The sequence below is a fragment of the Cinclus cinclus genome, chromosome 3 (genome assembly GCF_963662255.1).
Source record: "Cinclus cinclus chromosome 3, bCinCin1.1, whole genome shotgun sequence".
NCBI lineage: Eukaryota > Metazoa > Chordata > Aves > Passeriformes > Cinclidae > Cinclus > Cinclus cinclus.
The window spans coordinates 28,470,747-28,493,761 of NC_085048.1; the positions used below are offsets into that span (position 1 = coordinate 28,470,747).

Consider the following 23,015-nt stretch of genomic DNA (forward strand, 5'->3'; position numbering starts at 1 on the left):
ACTTTTGAACTTTCCATAGAAGCCTGCTTCTTGATAGCTGCAATTAATAATGGGCTGCTTATAAATCTGATTAATTCCTGGATTAAAACAAACCTGGTACTTACTGAATCCCCCAATTAAAAAGACAGTCACCATTTCAAAGGTAGATTACTGCATTACTGCATATAGACTATTTAGACAGGAAACATAAATGGATTGGGAAGAAATTCCTGTAAATTAAGAAAATGCTAGAAACAGAAGAGACCTACAACAAAATGTACCTAGGCACTGGCTAAGCATCTTGGCCAGTGATCCTCTAGGCCTGCACACAGCACGAAGAATCTAAAACCAACACCTTCCCAACCATCTTCCCCAGACCAGCAGTCATCTCCCTGAGGCAAAGTTAGGGCAGAACGAATACAACTCTGCAAAGCTGTGTTACAAACAAAGCTGTAAGAAGGAAGTGACAATTTTTGGTTAAAACCGAAGATGACAAATGAATAAAATGCACAAAGAAAGGAGGACATCTGAGCAGTTAACTTTATTTAAATTAGCTTATATAAATCTTCCACCAGGGCATCTACAAGTAAGTATACTCCAGGTTCTTGCTATGCTCTGGATGCAGCTTCCAGACAGTCAACATCACATTCCACCTTCTGTTGGAACTACTTGAACTTCTTATAACTAATTCCTTGCAAGTTTCCCCAGCTGTCATGTTTAAATAATATTGAGCTAATTCTAGTCAGACAGCTCAAGACTGCCTAGTAAAATTTCAGTATCTTTTCTCAGTGTTTGAATACATTTCTGCCCTTTCAAATGTCACACTGGTAGCAAACAGATTGATATTAGTTGAGCATATTTTCAGCTTACAATCCACCTACAACAGCAGGAGATGGACTTGATGATCCATGTGGGTCCCTTCCAGCTCAGCTTATTCTGTGTGTGATGATGCCACATTGCCACATCAACTTTTAGATCACTGGAGCAGTTGGCACAGACAGCTTGTTAAAAGATATCAGGTATTTTTGTTCCTATAGTCCAAACATCAGTTCCTTGTGTTCCTGCACTAACTACACAACTCACTTAAGACCTCTTCCAATACTGAAACTAAATTAGAATTCAGAAGTTCCTGAGAGCCTGCTGTTCTGAAATACTGCAGAAAGAGGCAGACTGTTCTTGAAATAACTTGTGTTTGCAAACATGAAAGCAGGACGTATTAATAACTACCCCACATTCTAATAGCAAGTACAATTAATTTTATTTAAAAAGACTACCTAACCACCTTCACATGTGCTTGCATAGACTATGATGTCCCTCAGGTACCATTTGAGGCTTAAAAACCTGTCCTTATAAACATTTTCTTTTCCAGAGTCTGTCAAAGGATATATGAAGATTTTTCCATCCTTAGAAATATAGCTTAGTAACAACATAGCTAAAATAGGATTAATTTACAAAGACAACACGAATGACAAAAATATTTCTGAACTGTGTTTATATAAACATATTGGTTTGTAAACAAATTGACAACTTTAAATATTGAAAGAACTTCAAACTAGACAATTTGCATTAAAGAGAAAAATAAGTTAAAAATTAATCACATCTTAATTACTCCATCGATTATTACTAGATCAGGCACCTGGAAGTTTCAAGAACTGAGCTGTACTAAAACACTGCAACAGTGCTCAATATTGTAATTTACACTATGATTTCCTTTGAGAGAGCAAAAGCCACCTCAGCTACCTGAAGATTTCCATGGTAACTCAGCGGAGATCACAGTATTAAAATGACTTTTCACAGACTGGAAACTCACCATTTAAATAATATTTTTGGCATACTTTAATTGTTAGCTATAGTTTTATATAGTAATCCCAACAAAATCAATGCAAAAGTTAAGTCAAGCCCTTCTTAGAGTGTAAACTTCATCCAAATCTTTCCGGCAATATTTGCACTGTTTGCAGGACTTTACTTATATTTATGAATAAAGAAGTCCAAAAAATTAAGCATGAAATTATTTAAGAAAGCCCAAGTTAACAGAAAATGATTGTGAATTATGAAATAGTTACAACAGTTCATCAAATTACACATCAGAATGTTACATATATGTTTAATCATAAAACAGTATTTTCTATATATTATTCAAAGTCAGCTTCAACATTTGTTCTCATTTAACAGTGATACTCAGTGATATTCAGTTTTTTTATCCCTTTAAGTGAGTACACTCATTTCTTTTATTTTTACAGGTGCAAAGATGCTTATTGGTATACGAGTTCCATGTGGGCATCACTCAACAGTTTTACATTTTGTCATCTTGAAGGCAAAAGGCTGTCAATGGTAATAAACAGACAGTTCATCATCACTCATATCTGAATCATCATCATCTACTTCACCTTCAATGACTGATTTCTTGCCTTTGCAGCAGGAAACAATTAATCCAATTAAAAAGACCTGGAAATTTAAAGTAGAAAGTGTTAATATTATTCAATTAAGGGGCATGTAAGGGCAAGATAAGTAAAACAAATTGTAGTGTGGTGATGCAAATGACACAATGACAATTACTGCAAGTTACCCAATTTGATTCAGAGGTCTCCAAAATCAAAGTACTTACTGCAATGAATGCCCAGTTCCCAAAGTAATAGGCCGCACTGAAGAACCAGAATTTATGAAGGAAGAGGTACGTCCGAGTGACAATACACTGATCTAAATTGAAAGGCAATAGTACTGATCAGCACAGAACAACAACAAAAAATATCAGCTAAATACCATATAGTAGGATCATATTTTAGCAGTTACAGAGAGTATTTAGCTCTGCAGAGTGATTGCACTCTATTACATCCAATTTATTCTCCTGTACCAAAAAGGTATATAAAAGTAACACTTGATATGGGAGAGTGACTGTGACAGGTAGCCCCATGAATACTGGGAACAACTTCCAATGCAAATGTGTCACTTATTAACTAGAATCTGCCCAAAAGGGAACTCAATTCCTATTTTATATAAACCATAGCCATACAAAGCAGATTCTGGATTAAAACACACATTTCAGGACTATGAAAAACTGTCTTTCTACCAGGATTACATAAGCTTTGTAAAAAATCAGGAGTCAATTACATGTATCCAAAAAGCCTCCAGCATACACTGGGCTTTTTGCAACCCAGATAACAGAAGCCTTATTTGTACATTATGCTTGACAGTACTGGTTAAACCTTACTCTTCTAAGAAGATGAATACTGAAGTAGTATTTTCTGATGTGGCTGTATTTTGCTTCATTTCTAACTCATATTTTAAAATTAAGAATCAAATTGCCAAGGAATTTTCAACATTCAGACAGAGCATAACTGCTTTTATCAGACACGGAACCTGTGGCATTCAAGGGGTCATGCTAGAGGATGGCCAGCAGGAGACACATGAACCACTTGATGAATTTCTCAAATGCAAAGAAGGCACACACTGAGTTCATGCTAAGGTAAATATCATTTCCTGGTTGTTTTTTTTGTGTTTTCATACTATGCTTCAAACCCCACCTAAAGCCCATTTCAGAGCAGGAATTGGTGTGCAAACATGCTGAACACTAGAGAAAGTAAGCAACCTAGAAACTGCCTGTTTGTCCCTCAGTTCAGACCCCAGGTTCAGAAATATACTTCAGCTGCACCTGGGGAAAAGATTTCCTGCCTTCTAAAGTTGTGAGTGATACACTACTGAAATAGTTACACAGCTCACTTTTAGCAGACATCTAAATAAGAAATGCCAGTGAAGTGAAGATGCTTCATAATTGCAGATAATATTGTCAATACCATCTGCAGCTCTCAAGCTGGTTACTTGAATTAAAAAACAATGAAAAGACTTTCAGATGGCTCTTTATAATAATTGGTTTAAACAGATTATGTTAAATACTTTGGAATAGTTTGACCTTGCTAGAATATTTCTATGCAATGTTACAAGAGCAGATAACTAAATTTTAGCTATTGCTACTGAACTAAACGTTTATTAATAGGCTGACATGACAATTTTCATCAACTGATTCTTCCACATGACTCAGTTTAGAATAAGTTATAATGAATTGCCTGAATTACAATAGCTACTTGTTATCCAGAGTGATCAACATGAATATTAGGTATATCTTGATCATGTGGAACAGAAGTACACATGGAAAGCTACCAAGCCTCCCATAGTTACCTGCCACCTTTTAAAAAATACAACTTACGCCATGTACACATGTAGTGCTGACCATGGACCAAAGCCAAACAGCCAGGATTCAAGAGAAAACAACTTTTAAAATGAAGAATGACAAGTACTAATAGTCATTATTATCAGAAGAGTCAACTACTTTTTGTTTTGAGTCCACTGGTGAAGTTTTTCGTTAAGAAAACAGTTACACTTAATATACTGTTTTCAAATTAAGGTTTCTTACAGGAAGTAAATTAGGTAGTGCAAGATGAATTACAATGACAATTCTGTTAAAAGCCAAGTATTAAAGCCTAGAATTTGATTCTGTGCACAGAAAACTCAAATATGAGAAGTTACTGAAGTGTCTTTCATGCATCTCAAAACACAGTGAGCTTTCACAAAAGCATGTAGAAGGAAACAGTTTCCTAGCTACAAATTGTTACGAACAGTGTAATTTATAAACACTGGCATTATTTGAAAGTCAATACTGTACACGTGTTTTACCTCTCCAATAATCAACTAGACAATGAAACAGATTATACCCTCTGTAAATCCACAGATGAAACTAGTGAGAAATAAAGAGCAGAGGTCTAACACACGAGATGGTCAGATTTAGAAAAGGGGTATTTTTCAAGTCCCTTGAAACAGTCCTCAAAGTTTAGCAGAGACAGAAGCCCTGCACCTAGAACAATGTGACACCATGGACTATTAGTGCAGGCTGAGGGTTGACCAGATGTAATGCAACTACACGGAAAGCAACCTCATCTGCCAGTAGACAAACAGAACATGTAGATACTAGTTTTCATCTGTAACTCAAACGTAACTGAATATCTGGATATTCGGTTGTAACTGGATATTGAAATTTAACTGAGTATTCTAGCTATCTGGAATAAAGCAGAGGTCCACAAAACTTATCAGTTCTTGCACAGTGACATCTGCAATGGTGCTATTTTGAGCTAACCAGTACAAAAGCAGCATTGGCTTATTGAAGGAAATCTAGTGGAGGACCACTAGAACAGCTTAGAGCACACAGCAGACAATGAAAATGTGTTCTTTCAGCTTCAAGTAAAGATGTTTACAGGTGCATCTTACTGCTGCCTGTGCTGTCGAGTGGGGGCTTGCAAAGTATTAAATGAGATTCCTCTTAGACCTGTGTAACAAGACAACAGATGACAAGAGCAGCAGCAAGAAATACACCTAATAAATAAGAGAGGCAATCAGCATAGGTAAACATTGAAGCAGGTTGGCCTTCAGACATTGAGAGCTGGATGGATGTGAGCAACCTGTTCTACTTTCCCCTTGCTGGAGGGTTGGACCAGACTACCTCTTATGTCCTGAGTGTGCTCAAAATCATTACATAAAGGTAGATATTGAGACAACAGTAATCTAAATAACAATGGTATTTTTGGATGGAAAACACCAAAGTGAGACTGTTATCCAAAGATGGACAGTTTCAAGCAGAACCTACTTTTAAAATACACTCAAAACTACTTCCAAAAGAAAAGCCGCATCCTTAGTCTGCTTGAACATCTAAGCACTGCTGAAAAATTTCAGACCCTAAAAGTATTAAAGGCATAGCTTCAGGTATCCAAGAATACTTATTTCATATAGCTTTGCTGACAATAAATCAAAAGATTCATTGCAAAAAGCAGCTACTGTGCAAAGGTTCTAGGTATGACTTTGGTCACAGATCAAATTGTTGAGACAAAAGCAAGCTTCAGGAGTCTCTATATGAAGATATTAAAACAGGATAGGTATAGTAAAAAATTCCCCATTTTGTACTTATCATCTCAACCTAACATCTTGATCAATATTTCACAGTGTTTAGGTCACTCAAATGCTTCCAAAGTCCACAGAGTTTGTGCTGAAGACTGTATTTCACATATCACTTCCACCTCTCTCTGGAAACAGATTCGTGGAATGGCAGCAACAGCTGTCCTGGCCACAAACACGTGATTTCTTTCTCTTCTTGTTGTCTAAACAGCAAAAAATGACTACATTCTTAATTGCCCCTTACTCATTAGTTTCTACAAGTGCTTTTTTCATATACTATTTGAGCATATCCCCACTTATTCCGTATTTTTCTCTGCTGTGATGTATATACACACAGAACTAATAGTAGCCTCATTCAGCTGTTGAGCCTGTTTCTGCAGTTGACAATCCAGCCCCTCCACTGCTGCTACTTCTCTGCTTTCACAAGCTAAAATTAATCTCATAAACAAAGCTTTTACAACTTTTGGGTTGTGGCATCCCATACCAGTTATCTTTCTCTCAGCTAACTTGTCCCAGAAACTGCTTAAATTTCAACTGATTGCTCATTCAGCTTTCACAATAATGCAAGGATTAAACAGCTTCAGCACCACTGGCTTCAAGGTTAACTTGGTAATAAAATTACACCTTTGATCCCTTATCAGAATGCAAAGCATACTGGAACATATACTACTCACATATAGCAGTCATCTGAAAATATTTCCCAACTGGTTGCATGTAGGTACAATAACTCCGCACTTAGAGATGTGAATCACTAAGCTTCCAACACTTCAAGCTGACAGCATATTGAAGCACTACAGTGTACTACAGAAGCATGAGTATCAAATCACTCAGATGTTAAACAGTTTTCAGCTATATAAAACCTTCTAAAATCTAGGTTTAACATGCAAGCAAAAAAGATGCCTGCTGTTTCATCCCAGTTGTCTGGCTTTGGTGCACAGTTTTTTTGCTTAGCTGGAAGTGTTAATGAGATGGCACCTAAATTAGGCTGTTGGGGTTAGCGCCAATAAAAGTGAAGAGGATCATGGCTTAAAGCTGAGGAAAAACCCTGCAGTAGGGGTAAGTAAAAAAATCAACCCCAGAATCCTCCAGTTCCAGTATGTTGATCATTGCTGCTTCTCTGCTTCCCTTGTTGTCATTGGTTCCTTTTAGCTACAGTTATTTTAATATTCCTAATCACCCTTCCCTATTGATACCCTCCCTAAACTCCTCCCTAATTCCTCCCCTCTAAGTTTATAAATACCCCTGCCATGCCCTAACACTTGCTTTTTGCCATTGTCCCCATGCATGGAACAAGCCTCTCTGTGCCATCTTTCTTGGTTCATTCAGTAGAAACTGTTCGGCTTGTTGTTTTCTATTATTACAGCTTTTTAGTTCCTGAACAATCAGGTCAGATTTTCTTTCTGCATAAAATCCCTGAATTCAGTGAAACCACTGACTCTAATGGCTAGGCTAGGATCAGCCAGAGGCTTCATTAGACCTATAGAGACCAAAAGCCTAGCCAGATAAAGTCTAGTGCAAAAAGCTACCTCATTCAACAGAAGCTGCTCAGTAGGCTTAGAATCATATCCTGACAAAGCAAAAGATTTGGCAGGCTAAGGAGAAGCCAGAAACTTGGAAACCAGGAACTAATGAGGAACCTGGAAAAGCTACTTGGGACAAGTTATTCAAAAAGCAAACTCTATATTTGGAGTGCTCCAAGCTACAGGTAAGTTGTGTATGATACTTCTCATGGTCTATCTGCATATCAAACACAACCTGATGTAAAACTAGGCAAAACTAAAAAAATTATGTAATTGATGTGTATCCATCTGATTGTATAACAAACAGATCTGATTTTATAGCAAAAGTTACAAATCTGTATAACCAATAGCTATTCGCAGTTATTTTACAGTATATGAACAACTGCAGCAGTCACAAAACTTCCTGATGATAATTACACATTATGAATGTTTTCATTAAATGGCTTGAGAATTTCCAAGTCCCATCAGTGCTAGCAGGGCTTTATTGCATAAGAAGGCTTCCAATAAATTCCTCCAAGATTCTGTGCTGAAAAGGAAAAAGTCACTAATCAAAATGTGTAAATGCTAAATAATAAAAATAATGTCCTATTGAGTGATCTGGGTGTCACATTTTTTCCTCCACAGTCAAATTTAAGTGAAGCGACATGTATGAACAGGATTTGTATTGATATACGAATGAAGGATTTAGCTGTAGAAAGAATGTTATGGATCTTTCAATCAAGCACAAACTTTAGGTAAACACAGCATGAGCCTTCACAACTTCCTTGAATATGTTCAGAGAATCTGTCAGTCCTTTTTTGGCCGTTTTAGATTTGGAGTTCATCTCAGCACAGTTATGACATTATAATGCAAAATTTCACCCAGCTACAAGGTTTCTATTTCACTTTGGTTACAGAGAATCTGAAGGTGCCAAGATTTGCATGTATTAACAGACTAGGTGAAAAACATTTAATGAGATTTGCAGAGCTAAACCTGTTAATCTCATTTTTTGTAAGTTTAAAGGATGACTTGATTTTAATGTTTATTAAGTACCCTCAAGTGAGGAAAATACTAATGCTACAAGTCCATGTGTAAAGTGAAAAGGTACAGCATTAGCCAAAAGCTAAATCTGAAGCCACTTTAATTCCAAAGAGATAATGCCCAGTTTCTACAGGGAAGCAACAAACCATTGGATCATCCTGCTGATGGAAAAAGTGCTCTCAGTGCTTTTGTTCAAAGTAGAGATCCTTTGAAAACACTGTACAATTCAGGTTAATTACAAGTGCTTACCACGTGGGTTTGAAGAGGAGCCATAATTGTTAATTCATGCCATTGAATGGCCACCTAAACCTTAAAGTTCTTCAAGTGGCATTTTCTAAGTTTCCCTTGAAAAACTTATTTTTAAGTAACTAGAGGCAAACAGTTATTATTATAAAGATACAGCCAGTGATAAACATCAAAGGCAATACTCTAGGGATGAACAAATGCAAAAATCTACAAGGGAAGCAGCAGACAGCATAACCTATTTTCATTCTTACAAAACCTCCCCTTTTAGGAAAATTAATTGTGGGAATTGATGTATCTACACCTGCATGTCAGTGAACAATGTACTGCAAAAAGATATTTACAGCACTCTTTTACACAGATATTTACAGCTGCTCATATTGTTAACAGTTGCCAAACAGGGCTTTCTGTGCTCATATATTGTGCTTATCTGTATTGAAAACATTAGGTACAAGTATAGACTCGGGGTAAAGTACTAATAAGGTCATTCACAAAGCAACATGAAAATGGAAAGTCCTCACTAAAATCTTTAGTTTATGTGAAGCATTTTTTAACTTGTCAAAGTAATTAATTTAGAACAACAGTTTGGAAGCAATAACCTACAGTCATGGAACTTTTCATACAAAATAACTAATACTGAGGGATCTGAGCAACTTGCTAGTGGTTTCCCTTTGCATGTCTTCTGCATTTCTCTAGAAGAGAAACAGAATATGCTCCTGTTTTGGCATTTGTATTTGGGCCTCCATTACAGCATGAGTGATGTTCACATCTAGTCTTTATTCAGGCAAAAATAAAGCCTGAAGTCCTGAACTTTTTGACTTCTAGCTAATGAGTACGTCTCAGAAGGCAGCACAGATAAGACCTCATTCCAAAGCCTTAGAATTGAGATTATTTTTTTCTCACTTCACATGTAGTTCCAAGTCAGCACAGGTCTATGAAAAAGTCCTAGCAGATAGACTGTACCCAGCATGTAACAGGCCTTGGGCAAGGCTCATTTCCTCAATGAAGGAAGAGAATCCAAGGGGGATTCAGAGTGAGTTACGCATTTCAAGTGAGTGATGCTTAAAAACTAGATCTTTTAATCTAGAACGAGGCAGATAGTTTCTCAGATCTCATAGCTCAGGCTTGCAGCTGAGTCAAAGCTCATTTACATTAAATCCCATTAACCTGTTAAGCTAAACATATACCAAGTTTTCAACACATTAATCCTGCTGCAAGAGTTAATCACATAATTCAACTTCTTTGCTTTACCTTATATTCAACTGAATTGTGGACCCAACATTTCAGCTGCCATTGGCCCTTGAAAACAGTCAAATGGTGCTCTTGCCCAACTGCACTGAACACTGAAAACTAAAGCTTGTTTTCCCTATAACAAATGTATTAAACTTGCTGCCCCTGAAAGACTAATCAAAAAAGCTTTTAAGTTAACCAAAAGACAAACCTCTTGTGCAAGATATTAACTAAAAAAAGAGGTACTTTGACTTATAAGATGTACCCTGCTCTATTATTTTTGGTCTTCTGTTTGATGTAGTTACACTATTATGGCCCTTATCTGAGTATAAAACAGAGTATAAGACCTCCTGCATACCAGGAGTAAATAGCAATAAGCTTTGCTGAATGAAAGCATATAACGCTAAATCAAATGATATATCCAACTATAAATACTCAATGTCTTTTTTGTAAGATTGCATTTTAACTGCCTTGTGTTTCTCCAGGAAGCAAAACTGTCCTTTGGACCAATCCAAACATTAGTTTGAAACAAATCTACAGGAAACACTGCCCAATAAAGCCTGAAGTATTAGCTGTTACAACTTGATCAGGTCTCTTCTACTGTCTCAGAAAGAAAAAAATAATTTACCTAGTAACAGTAAGGAGAGATCATAGCTCCAACATCTGAGCATTTAATAAGACAGCATACTGCTATAAGATTATGTATCAGTACAGCCGTTAAAAGGTCATTGCTTGCTTTATGTTTAAGGAAAAACACTTGTTAGAATTAAATCAGTTTAAATGGAATTAAATTAATTGAGGAGATAAATCAATGTTTGCAATTAGTTACAGTTCACTGGTTTACATTAAAACCCTACTACCAAGGAAGGCAATTCAAACTGCAAGTGTTTGACCAACCTTTATCTTAGTTATTTGCATCTACTTTTGTCCATGTCTAATATCCTTAAAAACAAGAGAAATTGTATTTAGATGTTTAGTTCCTACCTCTGGAATAAATCTGACTTACCAAGATGCTCTCTGATCACAAAAAAGAATAACCATCTACTTCTCATTAGTTTTGTTACCAGGTATTAAAAATGACAAGTATTCCAAAGTAAGGATTACATTCCCAGTTTCTAAAACTGACTGGATGAAACTATCACTAAAGTGTTTTCACCGAAGTGACTTTGTTTTAAAGCTGGTTACTAAAAAAATAAACTTTTCTTTCACTGATACAAACACATAAATGGCGTGAATGTATCATCTACAGTTAATACAACTCCACTTAAGCCTTTTGATCACATTGATATCAACACTTAGGAAATATCCATCCATCTTCTACTTTTACTAGTTTAGCACAGGACTGCAAATCAACATTTTCTCCACCTCATTTCTATTAAGAAAGGAGACCATGACTCAGATAGCCACTGCAACAACAGGATGATGACAACAAAACAAAGCCATCATTTACACAGACCAACTTGTGTTCAGTACATCAGAAGGCTAGTTTTAAGCATCAGCATACTACTTCCATTGAGCAAAGTAAACTAAGAAAGAAATTAATGTAAAGTATTAAAAAGCATTAAAAAATTCAAGTATGGGTGGAACTGAGTAAGCTTAAATGCAATCCCAGTTTTTATAATTAAGCAAAATCTGAGGAAATCAGACTATTTTAATTTCGCCCACAAAGGTCAAGACTAACAAGCTTATCAATGCCAGTGAGTATATTCTGTTTTCAGCAGATACTGGCCAAGTCAAGAAGCTGCTTACAAGAAACAAAGACCTGTTCAACTCAGACAAAAGTGATCTCATCTTGAAAGGCAACACATTTATTCTCCCAAGTTTTGCCAGAGTTTCTATTTTTAATCACAAAAACAGGGCACCTTAAACATGAATTGAACAATTTTGTCAAAATATCTAAATACTTGAAACTGCATTAAATGTAAAAATAGCAATCCAAAAAAGTGATCAAATTATTTAAGTATGGGGGAAAATGGGGAACTATCACCCTTGCCAAATGCTATGAATCACCAGGAATGAGACTAACACATATACTAAATTTGAAGATAAGCATAAACAAAAAAGAACTGCCCTGCAAAAGAAACTTGGCTTGACAGACTAGGAACACAGAACTGATGGTCCAGTTGTCTCCACTAGTACAAAAATAAAGTTTTATATTTTCCAGTAACAAAAGTAGAGAAAAACTGAGTGGCTGTTAAGAACTTCTAGAAGCAGTCAAAATCAGGAGCTACATTTTACTGATAAGAAGAGAAAAGATTAAATGCTTGTTCTATCAACTAACACTGTCAAGCATTTTCATAAGGATAGAAATGCACACACAGTACATGTGGTATTCATACAGAGGTGCTGAAAGTTGAGCAGAGTGAGAACAACTGAAGGCTTGGGTTTGAAAAAAACTGGACCATTCTGAAGGCCATAAATCTTATGCTGAGATCAGTTTAGCAATCAATATCACTGTGACCTTAAAGAGCTATCAGTATTGCAATGGTTTCTGCAATTCAGACTGTGAAAAAACTCTATATGCAGAGGGAAAGGAAGTGTCAAGTAAGACTGCAAAAAATAAAACCAGCATGATTTCATTCAGCTTAGTTTTTTAATGAAACCAGGCTGAAACTCATTCACAGCCTCACTCAGGTTTCATAGAGGAATAAGCACTAAAAATGCTACCACTCTCTTAAAAAAAGAAAATCAACATTCAGGCCTGCATAGATGGAAAGTCAAGGAACACTCCAGAATTATCAATCTGCTGGCTAGTCACTGCTTAACTCCAGAATATCCATAATACATCTTCTGCTCAAAAAGGGGACAGTTAGTAACACAGCTGAGAAAACTTATTATTTCCTATAATTTCCAGCATAACTCTAAGAGAATTAGAGAAAAATAGTCTAAGATTTCTAGTTTCACTGGTATTGTTACTCATGGAAGAGCCTACGTTCACATCTCATTAAAAATTATGCAATTCTCTTATCTGTCAATTTCCACTGGGAATCTCAAACCTTAGTTTTCCTGAGACCAAATAGAATACTTGTCTGCATGTTTATATGATAAATATCACAGTGAAGTGCACTTTCAATGCTAAGATATTCACCAGCTGGGGTTTATACTTAAGATCTTCTACATGCACATAAAATGTGAGATTTTAAAGTTAACTGGAATGCTTTGTTACTGATGGTTTCTACTAAAAATAATAATTCCTTCAAATGAATAAAGTAAGCTTTAACTATAAATCAAAGCTTCATTTTAGGCAAATGAAATCCATGAAGACAGATTAAACTGCTTATTACAGCTGAGCATACATCTATCGCATCAGAAATACAAGAAACAAATGTATCTTACCTTCGGGTGCATCTGCATCACAGTCTTTAGACACAAGTGTCACATTCCGTGGCTGACCGTCATTTGTCTTATTACTCTGCATTATAAACACAGAAAATTAGCACACTAGTCTACCAGCAGTGGTCTTCCATAGACAATGACAGTGCAGAAACCAAATATCTTTTCCAGTGAATTAATTTAAAAAAACTTAATACTTTTGAATATTCTAAGAGATTTATGTTGGGATAGCATATGCAGAGTAAGCTGTGAGCAGTAAAACATGAACATGTCTAAGTACTTTTTCATTGCTGAAGAAATTAATAGCTTGTTTTCTGAAGACTTGTGAAAAATACACTTGAGCTCTGAAACGAAACCTTTTACTGTGCATAAAATTAATCTGAAAATCAACTTTGGTGATAAAGTCAGCACAGAAGTTTTAGGATGGACAATGATACTGAAAACAGTTTACTTATGGTCCAAAAGCCAGAGGGTAACATGCAACATACTTGGACTGCCAGAGTGGAAGAAGAGAAATTATGCTTAAGTGAACTACTGGAAACCCAAATGTACCTACTTAAATGACCTAAATCTTTGGAAAACTAATCCTTCCAGGAAACATGAACTCTGTGTTCCACATTTTTGAACAATCAGAAATAATTTCAGGAGAGTCCAATGTAAATCCTTTGCACTACGTTGATTTTTTTATACCCTGATTCACTTTAAAGGGTCTCATATACCTACTGTATTTACTCACACCCTCAATTTCCTAAACAGAAAGCCCTCCAAAGAAATCAGCAAGAGTCAACATTTCTTCAGACTGAAAAAAGTTGCTTAAAACATACCAGCAATCTGTATAAGCTGGCACATCAAACTAAGCTCTAACAACTTAACTGAGGAAGTTTATCAATATTAAGCAAATTCAGCTTTCACTTTGAACAGTCAAGAGAAACAACTCAATGTCTGTCCAAAAAAGCAGCAATGTGTACATGCAGTTAATTTTGTTTCATCCAAGGCCATGAAAGTGGAGCCTGCCTTAAAAAATAGATCTCAGAAGAATATGACTTAGTCACAGGGATCAGGAACAGCAGTAAAGTAGCATTTACTGAGACCTCAGCTTCCTGCAGTGACAATCCTACCACACCAACATGTTTAAAGCTGAGCAAGTGTTGTAATGCACGTTTCTGGTTTTGTGTTGCACTGAGGATGGTTTGTTGTGTTTCCCCTCTCGGTTTGTAGCGTGGTTCTCCCCTTCCCTTAACCCCTCCCTTTCCCCGTGGCCAGCCCCGAGTTGCTGTGACCCGGGGTTCCTCCACCCCTGAGTTGGAACTGAAAATACCCCGCATTTGCCATGTTCTCTCTTCTCACTGGAACTCTTCAGGACAATAAACTTGGATCATCCTGGGAAGGAGAGCCTCCTCTAATCTTTTGCCTTTGTCCATGCCAGATAAAAATCCCCTCTCTCTGACCCCAGCTAGCTGAGGCAGGTCAGAGAGACCAGGGGAACTCCAGCAAGCAACCTCCTCTTCTCTAGCCTATTTAACAGTACTCCAGTTTCAACTTCCTCCTTGTAATCCTTTTGCCCCAAGTATTCTGTACCCACTGCTTAAACTAAGAGAATTTATAATAAGTTACAGAATTTACTAAATAGTTGCAGCTGAAGGAAGTCAGCAGGCATTTAATTTGTAAAGCAGGTTATGTTCTCCTCCCACAGGAACATCCTCCTAGAAAATTAGAGATATTCCAATAGCTCAAAGCAGCATCCAATCACATCAATCTCATTTAAATCCTTTGTTTCAACCACTCCAGCTCAACTGTTTTGTCTTTGTGAAGCTTAAACATCAAACAGCACACCAAAGGATCTTGACTTCACTGTGCCTGAATAAGCAACCAGTTCATGACCTAGTTGTCTATATTTGCAAGAGCAGATGTAGTGAAGTCTACCCCTGTAAGACACCAGACCTTAATAAACAGCCATCCCCAAAACCTCTCAAGATGCTTCTGATACATAACTTTGAACTTCCCCATAAACATGCAGGCTGCCACTCAAACTAAGATGTAATACAGTAATTTAATTCTTCAGGTACAGAAGATGAAAGACTTAAAAAATCAAAACCTTGAAATACATAAAAGTACATAAACAAAAGCAAAGATTAATTTTTTACTGCTTAATTCTGTAGAAGAATTTACAGTGCGAGAACCACGTGGAGTTTCATGAAGTTGGACAGTCCAAAGTCTCTGAAATGGACTTATCTGCACACACTTAGCTCCACTCAGTTTATCATTTTCTACTGTACCAAGTTATCTTTGTCATTCCTCATAAACATGCATATAAAAATCATCAACTAGTGGACTAGTATTGATTTCATTCTGTACACAGCTTTACACATACAAAATAATCCTCACCACAGTCACCTAGCAACCTAAGCAGACCAGTAGAAACTCTAGTAGAAGCTAACAACTGTCTTATCACAAGGAGGAGAACAAACCACAGTTTCACAAAGCCTTGAGATGACCCAGAAATTGTGTAATATATAATGCAATCAGTTTCTGGCCTGTGTATTAACAAGAGACCACTAGTATTTAAAAACTACCTACAAAAGCCTCTTCAAAAACTGACAATGTGTCTGACTTTCAAAGTTTCCATAAACAGTACATTTTTAATGCAGAAAATAGAATTTAAACAAAAAAATGCATCTCACCTGTACCAGGTATTTCTGGCTTCCATACATTACATACTGTGGGGCAAGACTGTAAATCATGTAGCTTGTATGAAGAACTATCAATAGAAGTATCATACAGAGAAATAAGAGTGCTTGAGGTCGAGTTTTTCCTCGTCTGATTTTATAAAGCTAAAATCAAAAACAAATTAACACAATGAAATATCCTTTTTTTTCCTGGAAACAGTCAAAAACTTCAGTTCAAATAAGTTTTAATTCTGCTGCCAGAAGTAGGAGGTTGCTAAAATTATCTTCTGGCAACTTAAATCCAGTGGTTCAAAGCAGGCTTTTAGGTGTATTTACCTAAGCTTCAAAGCACAGCTACTTAACCAAATTAAATTCTATTTGCATTAATGGCCCAAAACATTTGTACACTAGCATTTAGTAGCAAGATTTAAATCGCCTGTCATGTATAACAAACTGTGCATTGATTTATCAAAGAATATTGTGTCCTTTGGTCAAAGTGAGGTGTCATCTATCACCATACTCCTAATCAGATCTAGAAACAGAGGTTGGAGTTAGAGACAGCATTCCCAGACTGAGTAAAATGGCACACCATATGGTGGCATCTTGTCCATTTAATACTGCAGGAAACAACAATCCTCCTTTTGATGCTCTGTAGACACCACTTGACTGATTCCCAAGGGCTTAACCTGAGTACCACATTAGGGTGAAGAAGTCGGCAGCTGAGGGGGAAATGACAGCACCAAAACCAACAATTAATCTCTCAACTCATTGGAAAGACTGAGGGTGACTGTTCACAATTTTGGAGTGTCACCACATGAAAAGATGACAAATTTAACAGGAAAGTAGGCACATTAGCAGGGAAATATTTAGCCAAACACCAGAGGCATGAATGTCATGCCATTGGATACAAAGTTGCTAGTATACAGTAATACATTATTTACATAATATTTAGATAGCCCTATCATGACTGCACTGCTTTTTCTTATGAAGCTAAACACATTCATCACACAGATGGTAATTCAAGAACCTCTGACTGCATGCCCCATTACAAATTTTGACCATAAAGTTAACCAGTATTTCAAATATAGCAATCATATGGCTTTAACTTAGAGAAGTCAGAAGCCAAAGGGACACAGATTAAACACTTAAAGGAGTCAGCAGACTCTATTGCTCAAAGTAAACATTAATTTTGATGACTTGGCAAAGTCTGATAGCTTGGCAAAATGAAACACCTTCCAAAAGCAGTGCAAATTGTACAACAGGTTTTTAACGCTCATTAAGCATACAGACAATGCTATTGGCAACATCCCATATTTATGAAGCAATACAAAAATAAATATATTCAAGAGCACATATTTATTAAGTATGTGAGTATTTGAAACTAAACTCTTAAGTTATATTTACCCTCGTCCAGAAGAACCATATTCCCATATTTCGAATCCCTGCCATTGAAGTGAAGATAAAGTACATAACAATGGTTGTGATCAGAATATAATCAAGTGGAAAAACCTAAAACAAGAACACAAGCAGTTAAAAAGACAAGGTAAAAAGCTCTTCTCCCACTCAAAACGAAGTAAGCAGCTTCTACTTCTGTAGTTTGTATCTGAAGTAGTCAGAGTCCTATTTTCAAGTTTTACATAGCTGACTCTAAATATACCTAACATAGCTTGCTGATAATAGAGCTTAGACAATTAGTTTGGAAAAGCACTAAGCATTTTTATTCATTTAAGACATGCCTCAATTTTGAAGTGTTATACATTCTTAGATGATGAAATCTTTTTAAATATGCCCACAGAATGACAAGTCCACAGTGGCAACACTATTTTAGGACTGCATATTTGTGACTATTTTTCTGATCATATTTGCATACAAAACTTGATTTTTATATTTACATTAATAAAAGCTTGAGATAACATTGCTGCCGAACACTACTTTTCTTATTGAACTACAAGCTCATATGTTCAATAGCTTTAAAAGCCATGGGGAAGCAGTGCATTGTGCTGACCCATTATAGGAAGAATATAGGAATAACTTAACCAGGGTGGGGGGAATAAAGCACTAGCTTAGTATTAAAACTTTTCTTTTTCTCAGTTTATTCATGACAAACTCAAATTTATATGTGTACATGCTGCCTTCCAACTCTACTGGAGTTAACTGATGTAGGTTATGTTGGGTTTGCTTCCAAGACTAATGCCTTACTATAACATATCCAATGTAGCCTATTTTTTAATGTGCAACATATTAAAAAATGAAAAATTGCGTTTACTTCACTAAAAAGGCCTAAGCTATCCAGTACACAAACTAGAATATATGTAGAACATGGGGCAAAGTTGCTTTTATTCTGTGCATAGTAACTACAACTGCTGTCATTCTCTGTTGCCACTGTATTCTCATCACATCAAAATCAGTTTCAATCACCACATTTCTTGCCCAAACTAGATTCCATTCACCCAAGTTCTTTGCATCAGTAACTAACAACTACAAATTAATAAGGAAGTTGCCTTACTTTTACTGAACATGCACTTAGAAAATGTTTTAATTATTTGGGGAGAAGTTTAAAAGAAAATAGAAGAGCATCCTTACATATGTATATCACTTCTTTACTTACTCTTTGAAGAACTGGTAACAGCATATTTAATGGATTGGTCAGATTAGTTCCTAGAATTATAAATCCTGAGTCGAAGCCAGCTGAATGTAGAGCTTTGTCCAAACTGCAGTAATTAGAACAACTGTGTAAGTACTGTGGCTCTCCCAGAGCTTTATCTTTAATTTAATTTAAAAGGGCAGCTCAGAAGAAAATTAACAAACTTCACTAATCCCAGAAAGTGACAGCTGTCTAGCATCTCTACAGACACATGCTTTGCTTTACCACACTCAGTGCACTTGTTCTGTCAAAGATATAGTGATTTATGCATCTCCTCAGCATTTTTGCTTTTCCCTGGTTTGGGTCATAAAGCTTATTTTCCCACTCTGAAAGATCAAAAATGCCAACATTTGAGACCTCTGGTTAGAGTGAATTTGCATTGAAATCTACCAGATTTGCAGCTGGCTATGTTTCTTTTGATACCATGAAACCATTCCAGTGTAATGCACATCTAAATAGATTAAACATGTTACTTACTGCAATATTTTAAGCACCTGTTACCTAGTCAAAGAAGTAGCTGCAATAAGATTCATTCAAACAAGCAGAATACTTCTGTAATCTAAATTAAACTTCCTGAACACATATGTTTAACTTCTCTACTGAATCAGAACTGTTTTCTTCCTGAAACATGTTTTCTTCAGTTTTTCTGGTCCATTTTGCTCCATTTCAATATATAGTATAATAAGAAATGTAGCTCTACTGACAGAAATGTAACATTGAAAAGAAGGGGCTGAAGCAAACCACCCAAATTTTTATATTAGAGCAGAAACTAGGTAGCTTAAGTAGACAAAAAAAATGCTGAAATCTACTTACTTTGACAAGAACAGAGAGACAGTGAAGAGCAATGCCACCATGATGAAGAATACTCCCCACACAACCTACAAGCAAAAATTTAAAACAATATAGCTGAAAGTGTTTGCAGTTGATGCAAGAAGTGAACACTTGCCTTCATGTCAATAACAAACTAATGATCTTTGAGCACTTCAGAGCTTAAATACACTCGAAACAGTAACTTTTTGGTAAATACTTGAGAGAAGTGCTCACAAAATTTTTAACCTGCTAAATATAGTTTGCCAAGTACATCACATGCTCTAGTGTAATACACAAATCTACCCTGATGTAAAACATGCAAAAGACATGACACATTACGTTTAATGAACATAGCATTTAGCAGAACTCAATCTGTATTCTCAGTATTATCTGGAAAACAACTACGTACACGCATTTAGGTTTAATTAAAGAAATTCGAGATTGGTGCCGTGACCACCCCACCTGTGAGCTCAGCTTCCATCAAGAGGCTATCTGTACACACTTCAAATGGAACATCTCACTCTTCCTGAGTAAAAGCCCCCTCCTGTAGCACTATGCTGAAATGTACAATGATCACGTCACTTGGGAGTGATGAAAAACTCAACCAAGCCCAAATGCCATGTCTTCATTAAAACACAAAAGTTGTCACATTGCACAGCAAAAAGGGATTTTATTATGCCCACCAAATACAGGACTCAAGCCAGGAATTGATTCTTCAAACTGTCTCAAGCAGAACACCTCCTACAGTTTTTCCTGGGCTATCAGCTAGTTCAGGAAACTATTCTCCCTCCTCCTGACAGGATTTTTCCCTCACCATCTTTTCCCTGGGGAGTTTAGGGGATGATATGCAGGAGAGAGCCCAGATAGGAAACCCATCCAGTTACAGTTCCAACGGTTTCACTGTATTTTCCTGGAAACCCTAGTCATGGAATACAAACAGGTAAGTGCACTTAACTTCCCAAAACATTTTGAGACCTGAGACCTAGACAGAGTTATTTCAAAATTCTATATGCAGGAACACAATGCATAGTCTTCCACATGAATGAGGGAGTTTCAGTTGTTTTTATTAGCCTCAAAACTCGGCAAACAACCATCACAAAAAGGTTAAGAACTTTCTAACAACTGCTCAAATACATTCAGATACAATAGTATTATTGTTCATTAAATTCTGAAGATAAACTTCCACCTGCAAACTAACACTAATATTAGAACACCACTTATAAAACAACTCAAATTATATAGGTTTTATGAGATATAGAGCTCAATATCAAGGTAAGTATTAAGTTTTGCATTTCCACATAATTAAATGTACTAAGATTTTATCACTCCACAGCAAATTCCTACTAGGTAAGTATTACCTGTATGGGAAATAGATATTCAAAACCAATTGAGGCCAAGAGTCTGAATCTCATTAATTCTTCACTACCTTCTGCCACCCATGTCCACTAGACAGGTATTTGTATCTCCCCTGGAATATGCCTGTCTTCTGAAGTGACATTTAACATTTAGAAATGTTAGTTTTAGGGGTTTGCCTCCTATCCCTGCTCCCAGATCAGTCAAGTTAAGTTATTTCATCTATGGATATTTCTGAAGTGTTACTAAGATGACTATGGAATTTCAGAGTTAATTTACTCTGTGCAGAAATAATCCACAAACAGTTGGTCCTTGTTTAAAAAGCCTCAAAAATAACTTATAGAAATTGTTAATATTCACCCCGTAGACTGTTGCCAAGCTCAGCAAGAAGTGCTGCTCCAGAGAATGGAGCAGACATTTCTACCCCAGCCTGTTAAGAGGACTATGCTGGTACAGATAACCAAGCTTAGCCCATGGAAAATCCCACATCAGAATAAAAGGGTAAGTTCTAAAGGAAGCTGCAGCCTACAGAGATCCCACATGGGCTTCTGGCAGGAACTACAGTTCATGAAGTCCACTCACACTGGAGCAGAAATGAAATGTGAAGAGGAAGCGACAGCAGAGTAGAGGTGCTATGGACTGATGACAACTCCCTATTCCTCTCTGTGCCACTCCAGAGTGAGGACAAAAGGAACTGAGCCTTGAAGAGAGAGTGGGGATATCTGTTCATGCAGGTCTCAGAACAGAGCACTTCATTTTCTTATTTTACCTTGGGCATCTCCAGTTTGTTCCCAATGGCTGTGAAGTACACTATGAAAATACAGATACAATACTGCCAATTTATTTTTGTTGAGCAGACTTCCATGTTTCGTATCCTATAGTCTTGTTCACATGTTGAACAAGCATAGCTATGTGCTCTGGAGTTTGTTTCCCATAAAAAAAATTTACGAATTCATATAGTATATCACATTTCTCTTGTTGCTGAGAGTATCAGATGAAAGTATAAAGCCATAAAAAAGAAGGCAATGTTACATTTTGTAGAAAGAAATTAGACTAATTCAACATTACTCAACAACCCCACCTTGGCCAATACTCAATTCCCTGGATCTTAAGATGTGCAGCTTTTCACCAAATGGAAAAACTAACAGCTTCATCTTTGAGTAAAACAATAGTCAAATGAGGCTATCTACTTAAAGAAGTTTTGCCTTTGTTTAATAACAAATCACATGCTAATAGATACTCAGCAGTAATAAAACAAAGCAAGAACACTTAAGGACACTATACAAAGACAATATGATAACAAGTTTGAATGCAGACACTAAACTAACACTGTAGAAGACCCTGAAGATTAAGTGCAATTCCTGAACATGTTACTCTGTTCTGTTAATCCAAATAAAAGCCTGCAACTCCCAGAAACTGACCATCCCAAATACAAAACAGAAAAAGGATTCTCTATCCAGTATTTGCTTCACAAGAAGTGGAATTTCTCTTGAAGTCTGAGAAGCAGCCACATATCTGAACAGTAATATCCCAACTGAAGGCAGTGAAGGTGAAAATGTTGTAAAATAGTAAGAAAAGCTCCAAGATACTTTCTGTACTTCTACATTGAACAGAAGTATTACATGTGGATATTGAACAGATTTTCACCTTTTCTTAAAGCCCAGCTGAACAATTAACAGATTACATATCTGCAGAGACATCCCAAATGCTCTTCATGCAACAGTAAAACAGTTCTGCAAGAGTTAACATGTAATTAAGTGACAGACATTGCCACTTAACAGGACAGATGTAGTCAAAGTAAACAAGTTCTCTTACATGCTTCATAGCACAACTATGTCTACGAAAAATCTGGCAGGAAAAATTATCCACCTGCAACTCTGCTTTATTCTGTGATTCATGAGTCAACAACTCAGAGTGACTGTCACAGTTACTGAGAGAACACAAAGCTTTCAAACCACAAAAAAAGGAGACACTGGAACACCATCCAGACTGTAGGTGATAAGCTGTAACTAATGCACATATTGTATGCTTTCCTGTGAGAACACAGAAGAGAACTGGTGAAGTCCCAGAGACAAAATATATGGCCAACATACTTCTCAAATTTGAGCTTTATGTGAAAAGTTACAGCTTTATATTAATACACAAGTTGTACTACATACTTTTTAGATCAAAAGGAAGGCTCCAAACTGTTAACATGAATAGTTAAGGGTATTTGTCCTTTCAATGAAAGAGTTCAGTCTATATGTGTAATGTATCATAGCAAGGTAACTCCACTAAGAA

At 36.5% G+C, this 23,015-nt stretch overlaps 1 protein-coding gene across 1 annotated transcript in view; it reads right to left on the bottom strand.

Annotated features, from left to right (window-relative positions):
- Positions 1-576: 576 nt before the first annotated feature.
- The window catches only part of LMBRD1 (LMBR1 domain containing 1), a 67,865-nt gene continuing 45,426 nt past the window's right edge, over positions 577-23,015 (bottom strand). The window contains exons 10-16 of the mRNA XM_062488566.1: positions 19,386-19,450; positions 18,537-18,639; positions 17,333-17,437; positions 15,944-16,093; positions 13,266-13,341; positions 2,585-2,676; positions 577-2,424 (exon numbers count right to left, since the gene is read on the bottom strand). Coding sequence (XP_062344550.1) covers positions 2,305-2,424; positions 2,585-2,676; positions 13,266-13,341; positions 15,944-16,093; positions 17,333-17,437; positions 18,537-18,639; positions 19,386-19,450 — 711 coding nt within the window. The 3' untranslated portion in view covers positions 577-2,304. The remainder of the gene's footprint in view (positions 2,425-2,584; positions 2,677-13,265; positions 13,342-15,943; positions 16,094-17,332; positions 17,438-18,536; positions 18,640-19,385; positions 19,451-23,015) is intronic.